The 9,104-nt window shown below is 33.2% G+C and overlaps 2 protein-coding genes across 2 annotated transcripts; both read right to left on the bottom strand.

Annotated features, from left to right (window-relative positions):
- Positions 1-397: 397 nt before the first annotated feature.
- On the bottom strand, positions 398-1,394 carry LOC137730760 (major allergen Mal d 1). Its single transcript, XM_068469720.1, has 2 exons — positions 1,119-1,394; positions 398-947 (listed from the first exon to the last, which is right to left on the bottom strand). Exons 1-2 carry the CDS (start codon positions 1,300-1,302, stop codon positions 652-654), a joined length of 480 nt encoding a protein of 159 aa, XP_068325821.1. The 5' UTR covers positions 1,303-1,394; the 3' UTR covers positions 398-651.
- Positions 1,395-7,357: 5,963 nt separating this feature from the next.
- On the bottom strand, positions 7,358-8,541 carry LOC137730977 (major allergen Pru ar 1-like). The gene is made up of 2 exons (XM_068470005.1): positions 8,242-8,541; positions 7,358-7,854 (listed from the first exon to the last, which is right to left on the bottom strand). Exons 1-2 carry the CDS (start codon positions 8,423-8,425, stop codon positions 7,553-7,555), a joined length of 486 nt encoding a protein of 161 aa, XP_068326106.1. The 5' UTR covers positions 8,426-8,541; the 3' UTR covers positions 7,358-7,552.
- Between the last annotated feature and the right edge of the window lie 563 nt (positions 8,542-9,104).

Below are 9,104 nucleotides of genomic sequence, written 5' to 3'. Positions count from 1 at the left end.
GTTAACATAGGGAGCGACTTGAAAATTCTTCTCAGTTCTTGGGGCAGGGGGAAGCCATTCTTAATTTGATGACTTGGAATATTTGTGGGTTCTGGTTATGCGGCAGAGTTGTGACAAAATCTGGTTTTGTTAGATAATGCTTTGAAGACTTAAGGGATTAGGAAAAGGAGAGAATCTGTCCCATCACAACTTGTTACGATATGAAAAGGATGGACATATAGTTGTTTAAAAGATGTGTAAACATATTATTGTTTATAATCAATCGGTGAAACTCAAAAATTTCCCTTGTCAATAGATTTGCCTCTAAAAGATGTATAATTAACATTTTTAGGTTTTGAAGAAGTTAGTCAAAATAATAATAATAATAAAAGAAAAAAAAATTACTGCAGATCAAAGGTTGCAAGCGAGACATTAACTGATTTCATTATATTTATAGACAATACACTTACAGTCTGCAACTTTTTTTTCAAACAAATACATCAAAGGCAACCAGAAGATGATCACAACCATAACACTTATTTTTCAAAGCCAAAGTGCCCAAAACCATGGCTACTTTGGGCGGACGAGAAAAAGCATAAAAGAAAAGCCACACAACCTTCGACTGATCATATGGTAAGGGTAGCACCCAAAATACCATAGAAACATATTAATTTAGTTGTATGCGTCGGGGTGGCCCTTAAGGTGGCTCTCAATAAGCTTGAACAAACCATGAGCCTTCTCTTTGCCAGCCTTAACGTGCTCTTCCTTGATCTCAACATCACCCTTGGTGTGGTAGTGGCTGATACTCTTGATGATGGAACCACTTCCAGATGCCACCAACTTGGTCTCGTAAGAGACCTTCTCAATGGTGTCTGTCAAAGCATCTCCTTCAATCAAAGTGTAGGCGTATGAGTAGTTTGCTTCGTCAACCGAGTCGATCTTGTGCTTCACATAGCCGTATTGGCTGCCTGTGAGACAAATAAATCATTTATTGTTAGACTGTGAATATAAACCGCACATAATCATATATATAGAAATCCACTAGTGTTGTAATAGTTTGACAACATCAACATGTATACGTGTTGATAAAATTTGTTAAACGAAACCATCTAAATAATTATCAATGCTTATTATCTGACCTTCACCGAAAGTGATCTTCTTGATGGTTCCGGGGCCACCGTCTCCTTCAAGGATCTCAACATGCTTGATTGCCTGGGGTGCAATCTTGGGGATGAGGTTGTCAGCATCGAGGACAAAGGCCTTGAACAATCTTGGTGGTGGAATCTCAGAGGTGTACTCGTTCTCAAATGTGTAGACACCCATGATGAAAAAAAAGAGGGTTGAGAATGAGCAAAAGGAAGCAACTACCAAGGATGATGGTTTTAGTGAAGGTTGAGAGTTTTGTGTTGAAGATGAGTATTGAGAGATGGTATTTATAGGAGTAGAGGTTGGGGCATTTTGTCATTTTGATCATTCGATCTCTGCAAATGTACAAGGATCTTAAAATGTTTAATAATTTGTGTCACTTGTGTATTGGATATATCCAAGTGACGGTATACACACTCTTATTTTTATCTCTTACACATTATTGTTCATTGTCGTCATTGGTCTTCTTCAATTAATCTGACCCTACAAACATAATTACGAGAAATGTGTGAGAATTAAAAATAAGTGTGTAGATAGTGCTATTTTTAATTAAAATCCATGTTTTGGTCAAATAAAGCACATTTGAATAGATTAATAAAAAAGTCCAACTGGGTTTTGACGGCCGGTGATTTTGTAGGCAAGAAAATAAAGGCTTTCTAGATGTATGGTTTCAATTATTCCCCTTGATGATCATCCCCAGTACTGGATGTGAATGCACATAGGGTTTCAAGGCTGCTTTTCAGATTCTAGTGACAGTCTGCAGATCTCACTTGAATTAGATGGTAAAAGGTCGGAATGTAAGATAGAAACGATCGATGCTTTTTGAAAGTAACATGTTTTGGAGCTTTTTAAATCATATAGTTCAAGGGAAAAGGCAACCAAAGGATAAAAGAGCACACACATTCACAAATTATGACAAAATTGACCAATAATTATAAATGTTTCTCTTGTTTAATTTTTGGGAAATGATGAGGAAGGGGTGTTGAAGACTTGACTTTTTGTTTCAACAATGGCAACTGGCATGTCAACGTTGCCTATCAATTTCTCTCATTAATTTCCGGTTGTTTCTCAACAACTTCTTAGCATAAAGTAAAGTCTAGATCTTGCACTGGAGTAAGTAAACTCCTAATTAATTTACTTGGAATTAAATAAATTCGTTACAAACGTTGGATAACTAATTGTACCTTATTATACTTGGGTACGGATTTCTACATTGTAACAAAATAATCCAAGGTTTTGATTTGTAAACTCCGTCATATTTATTTACCGTGAGATAAATTTTGTGGCTGATAAACTAGTTAATATTAGTTTATTGTGATCACTAAATTCAATTTGTTTTGATCAAGCGATCTGCCTCTGGTCGACATCTCTTAGTGACAAACGCTGCTAAGATCTTTTATAATTAGTGGTATTTTGTTGTAGTTTTTGTATTTTGGGCGTTTAGGCTCGTTGCTAACAAGTTATAGGCTAATTTATGAAAATTGAGATTAATAAAATAATGCTGAGAAACCAAAATTCAATGCTTCATTCATACATGAACTAATTGGTAGGATTAATGGGATTTGGATCTCAACCGGGTTCAAATTGTGGGGATTTTAGAGATTCTCACATCTTAGCCATTCATCGTATATTGTACACGGTCAGAAATTATTTGAATTTTATTATTTAAAATTAAATAAAAATAGTAACTAACGAAAACTGATTGCACGATATACAATAAACGATTATGATATAAAAATCTTTAGGATCACCGTAAAGAAGATCCGGAAAGAATTCTCATCCGGATTAATGGAGCAGTTTACATTACCAAATGCCACATACGGACAGCAACAACATGCTTCAAACTTACAGCTGGGCATGTAGTATCTCATGAATGTGACCAATTAACTTTACATTATAATAAAACCAGTAAAAAAGTTTGAGCAATAATTCTGCCGAAAGCTGGAGGAAGGTCGTCATAGAACATGATAAAATTTATGCTGATTATTTTATTTTACGTCTTTTTGTTAAAAAAAAAAAAAAAAAAAAAGTAGTACTATCAACATATCATATATTTTTAATTTTTACATATTCCTTTCGATTTTCGGCCGTTAAATTAAATAAATTGAAAGATATTAATAGACAAAAATTAACAAAAATATCTTACAAAGAAATACCCACAATAAAAACCCCAAACAAAGTACTAGCTAGTCTACTTATATAATAAGTTTCCTAGCAGCTGTTGGAATCAATTAAAGTACATCAAACATCTTTTATTCCTTACAAATAAATCAAAGGAAAACTAATGAAAAATGTTTGAAAATTTTAAGTTTTAATGATAAGGACAAAATAAAGGGTAAAGTAAATAGTATCATGATTGACTTTTTAGTATAAAAATGTGGTTTTTCGTTAAAGTGAACAATATCATGAATTTTTCGTCAAAACTCTCATAAATCAATTATCATTTTTTTTAATTTTTTTTTTATCAAATTGTATTATTTATTACCAACAACAAACTTTACAAGCACAATAATCGAGATACAAAGTATGCACAAAATAGATCATAAAACAAAAAAAGGCCCAAAGACAGTTTGCAGCCCAATACACAAAAACAACAAACAGAAAAACCCTAGAGAAACTAAAGTCCCTGTAGCAAAAGTCCAACGCACAGTAAATCAATTATTATTTTTGTTTTGTTAAACTATTTCTACCACCAATACCGATACTACGCTCATTATTTGTATTTCAAACAACCAATTAATTTTTTTTTTGTTGCTCTATCAACTAATCATAGTTGACTAAATAGTATTATTGGTTCCATAAGCTCTTCTGGCGTAATAATATAGATATAAGCTCATGTGAACAATTATTGCAGGTTTGGCATCCAAGAATGTTTTGCCATTCTGTTTCAATCTACTTAAATCTTCATTTCTAATGCAATGTGTATAATCCGGCAGTTTCAATGAGACATTTTGAAACACATCTTTCGTTGATAATCTTTTAGCAAGATATAGTAATGCATCAACACGTCAACACTGCAATGATGTTAATGATATCTTTCGTTATCACAAAAGTATTACGGATTTGGGCTTATTCTATTCCTATACATCTCAAAATAGATCACCCCTTTGGTCTTTGGAATTATGCTTGCTTTGTTGGATATGATAACATAGGTTATTTATCTGACATGCACAAGAAACATTTTCAGACAGGTTATGTCTACACAAATGCAGACACCGCAATATCTTGTAAGTCAACCACACAAACCTTAGTTGCGACTTTTTTGAACATGCTGAAATTCTCACCCTTCACGAGGCTACACATGAGTGTTTCTGACTGAGAGCTTTATTGAGCATATTCAGAGCACATTTAGACTTCGATGGGTCGTTGATGTCCTGACAACGATTATGAAGACAATATCGCTTTGATCAACCAAATCAAGAAAGTATACATCAAAGGAGACAATAGCAAACATATTGCGTTGAAGTTTTTCTTCTCCCATTATCAGCAAGAGCATCCAAAAATTAAAGTCAAGTAGATCTATTCCCAAGACAAGCTTGCCGACCTCATTGTCAAAGTCTACTTTTCAGAAGTTTGTTTAAGAAATTAGTATGTGTAAACTGTTTGATTTGCAATGCTTGTAGTTCTCAAGGGGAGTTTTGCAAACTCAATAGGAGTATCCTGTAGTATACTCGTTTGACCAAAAGTGTATTCTTTTCCAACTATCCGGACCATTTGTTCCATTGAGTTTTTGTTGCCTAACGAGATTTTGAAGAGACACCAATTATAGGTTGCTCATACCTTTGTGTGCATTTTACTCGCGTTCTAGATACGTTAATTTTGACTTATTACATTTACTCACTTTTTTCCTTACATTATGGATTTTGTCCATATCGGATTTTACTATAGTCAGGTTTTGTGAGATTTACTCCTATATACAGTTCCCTATTTGAGACTAGCTCGAGTGTTGCCTATAAATGCCTAACGAGACGACTTCATCAACTTCCTATCTAAAGATTTGACGCAACTACTACTTGAATATTTACACACTCAAGAAAAAGTGTTGTAATTAATATTTAACATAGGTAGTATTATAGTAGGATTTCTATGTAATACAGATAATACTTTCTATTTGACCTCATACACTTGAAGAGCAAAATTTTCTTTCTCTATTACTTAGTATACTTACTACAGAAAAAGGCATTGGTAGAATAAAAACGCATCTCTAAGCCCTTTTCTCCACCACTCGCCCATCTATTTCCATGACCCCGCAATAAATAAGTCAAAAGTGGCTATAGTTATAGACATTTATTCGTTTGAAAGTGTATGCAATTCTACAGTAATTCCAGTGAAAATGATACGAGTATGTGCATGTACGCCTCTGAATCGAAACATATCTAAGAGTATGTTTTCATGATTTTTTTTCTTCATATGACGTTTGGAAAATAAGAAAAAGTTGTATTTTTAGAAAGCATTAGATTTTTTATGATTGTGTTGTCATTTTATACTACGGTCTAATGGTAACTATTTTTATGTGTAAGTAAAATGTTTCAAATTTGAATATCTCGTGAATGATAAGTTCGCAATCATGTTGTAACACCATTAAATATGAAAGTAAACGGCTCAAAATTAAATCCCAAATCTAAATAATTTCATGGTCCCTAATAATTTTATTAAAACAAAGAGTGCCGGTACGTTTTCTTTTATAATACAAGTAATATTATTACTTTAGTTTACACAAGAGCAGGAGGATGATGATTTGAACTCGGAATGCAGGGAATTGATAATGCAATTCACCACTTACACTTACATTGATACCCTTTTTTATTTCTATTTCAAAAGAAAGGCATGTACAATTTCATGTACTTCATTAGTTTTATTCTCCGAATAATGTAGATTGTTTCACATTTAGATAAAAATAAGGAACACTTTGGATGCGGTCCCTAACTACTAATGTTCTTTGACTGAAACCTTGGTGGTTTTTAGTTTTTTATCGAAATCTCTGACATTAATGTAATAGTATATTTCTATGTAGGTTATTATATTTTTAAATTAAAAATAAAATTTGTAGTTATTTATATTAATGAGATTTTAAATAAAACCCATAATTTATGGGATTAAAAATATTAAAGATGACTTATACTCTCCAATATATTGTGTGTGTACATATATGGGTATGTTCATCAAAACTAACCAAATAATTATTGTACCAAAGCATGGGTACATTTTTCAAAAGCACAAAAAAAAAAAAAAAAAAAAGAAGAAGAAGAAGATATTACACTTAATAACATTATTAAATTTTTTTTCTATTAAACATGACATGAATACATTCTCAAATCAACGAAATAGAATGTACCCATATAAGTTTAAAAAAGGATTAGAGATAAGATTGAATGAAATTTTATATAAAAAATGGGTACATTTCAAATTAAAAAAAGGTACATTTTTAACAAATTGGTATAATTAAGAATGGATACATATAAGATTAAAAATTGAATTTTTTTTTTTATAAAAATTGAATTTTTTTTATTTTTTTATAATAAATTTAATGGCTACAAACTTTGTCGGATCCCACATCGCCCAAGGGTCATGTATATTCTCATCTCTACCCATCACGAGGCATTTTGCGAGCTCACTGGCTTTGGTTCCATTGCTTTTGAGTATGGTTTCTAATTATGTATGTAGTATTATTTTCTGGGAACTCACAAGAGAATTTCCCAGTGAATCACTCATCTTAGGATTGCTCTCGCGCGAACTCGCTTAACTTCAGAGTTCCAATGGAACTCGAAGCCAGTGAGCTCCCAAAAGGTCTCGTGCTAGGTAGAGATGAAAATATACATATAAGGCTTACAGGATCCTCACCCCTGGGCGATGTGGGATCTCACAAACTTATTCTAATTTTATTTTTTATATTTGGGAAATGCTTGAATTGAAAATTAATTAGGAGCTTAATAAGGGTGTGAGTATTAAAACTCTAAATCAATTACTAACTTTTTCTATAAAAATTATGTAACTTACATGTAATTCATTAATATATTAATACTAGGAACTTTGATCAAAATCTAAAAACTGATAAGATTTTAATCAATAAATATTAGAAACTAAAGACCGAAAATTATTTTTTTCTAAAAATAATTCGAAGTATGACAACTTAACATATTTCTTTTAACATTTTAAGAAAAACACACTAAAAAAATTTGCACTTCAACATTTTATCCACCTATAATTAAAAATTTTAAATTCGAGTCTCGAGTATATTTAATATTAATTTATTTTTATTAAAGGTAATACCGATCGAATTATAATAGAATACGTACATTACAACATATAGATATTCAATCTATTAGTACCATGAACAACTGGTCAAGAAATATTTAAACGCACCCATCACACCTTCAGCTGGTAAGCTGGGAACTCAAGCATACTACAAATATGAATAACTTCAGATTTAGTTGTAGGCGTCAGGGTTGGCCAAGAGGTAGCCTTCAACAAGCTTGAAGAGACCGGAAGCCATCTCCTTGCCAGCCTTAACTTGCTCCTCCTTGATTTCAACATCGTCTTTAGCATGGTAATGGCTGGTACTTTTGACGATGGATCCTCCATCAGGAGATGCCACCAATTTGGTCTCATAAGCTACCTTCTCAATTTTGTCAGACAACAAACCATCTCCTTCAATCAAAGTGTAGCTATATACAAAATTGTCCTTGTCAATCCCATCGATTATGTGCTTTACAAACCCTAATTGGCTGCCTAAAAAAACATAAATATTCAAATTAGTTTAAATGATGCTTGTCCACGCCGCCGCCGCCGCCGCCCCCCCACCCCCAAAAAAAAGAAAAAAAGAAAATTTCCGTTGTTTAAGACCCCTAACCGATGTGAGGCAAGGGATAATTGGCACTTTTAAAAGAGGGAAATGATTTTTACTCGTCATTATGCACCTTTCTTTATTTTTGTCCATTGTATTGAATAAATTAAAAAAGAATCAATGGTATTCATGAGATAAAAAGCACATATATTATAACCTAATTTAAAGTTCATGGAGAAACAAGGCTATGAGTTCATGAGGTTTTGCTGATATTCTGAAGGAAAAAGGAGGAGAGACACTTGAGCATAAAGAAATAGGGACAACTAGCTAACCTTCGCCGAAGGTAACTTTCTTAATGGTTCCAACGCCTCCGTCTCCTTCAAGGATTTCAATGCCCTTCACTGCTTGTGGAGCAAGTTTTGGGATAAGGTTATCGGCATCGAGGATGAAAGCCTTGAACAATCTAGGCGGGGGAATGACCGAGGTGAACTCGGTTTCATAGGTGAAAACTCCCATTGTGATTTTTTGACTTGAAAAAATGATCAAATGAAGAGCAAAAAGGATTAAGAGAATTGTTTGAACCGAGGAGATATTGAGATGCAGAGGAGAATGGTATAGGTGGTATTTATAGATGAACTGAGGTTGAGATTTGAGGCCACAAGTGTTGTGAAGCTGTGAACTGTCGGTGTAGATCATCAACCAGTTTATGCAATTGTTACTACATTTATTATTATCGGACATTATCTCCAAAAAAATTAATTTCGAACCAAACTATTTGCTCGGTGTCGACGACGCAGTTGGACAAATTAAAGAGCTATGAAGGAGCCGGGTTTCTAGGTGGTCTTCCAACTTTCAACTGTGAATTTTCTGTTTTCATTTGGTGTCGGCGGTCATTAAAGTTAAAACCTCATTTTTGGAAAGTCGAAAAAGTGAAGAAATTTCGTTTCTAATTTCGAGTGTAAGAACTTCAAAAACTGTTTCAGCATATTAAACCCACAACAGCTGCTTATAATATTTTTCAAAGTTCTAAAGATGCTAGGCGCTAGTTGGACGGTGAGTGGGGGCCTAATACTTAGGCGGCTAGTCGAGGCCTAGGCAGATTTAAGTAAATTTATTATATACCTTATAAATAAGTTCCAGCTCATACTTAAAAAAATCCATAATTGCATTTGAATATACAAACTGCAAAATATGA

This window comes from Pyrus communis, chromosome 4, assembly GCF_963583255.1.
Source record: "Pyrus communis chromosome 4, drPyrComm1.1, whole genome shotgun sequence".
In the NCBI taxonomy this organism is placed as follows: Eukaryota; Viridiplantae; Streptophyta; class Magnoliopsida; order Rosales; family Rosaceae; genus Pyrus; species Pyrus communis.
Note: the sequence above shows the minus strand (reverse complement) of the source record. Positions and strands in the feature narration are given on the sequence as shown.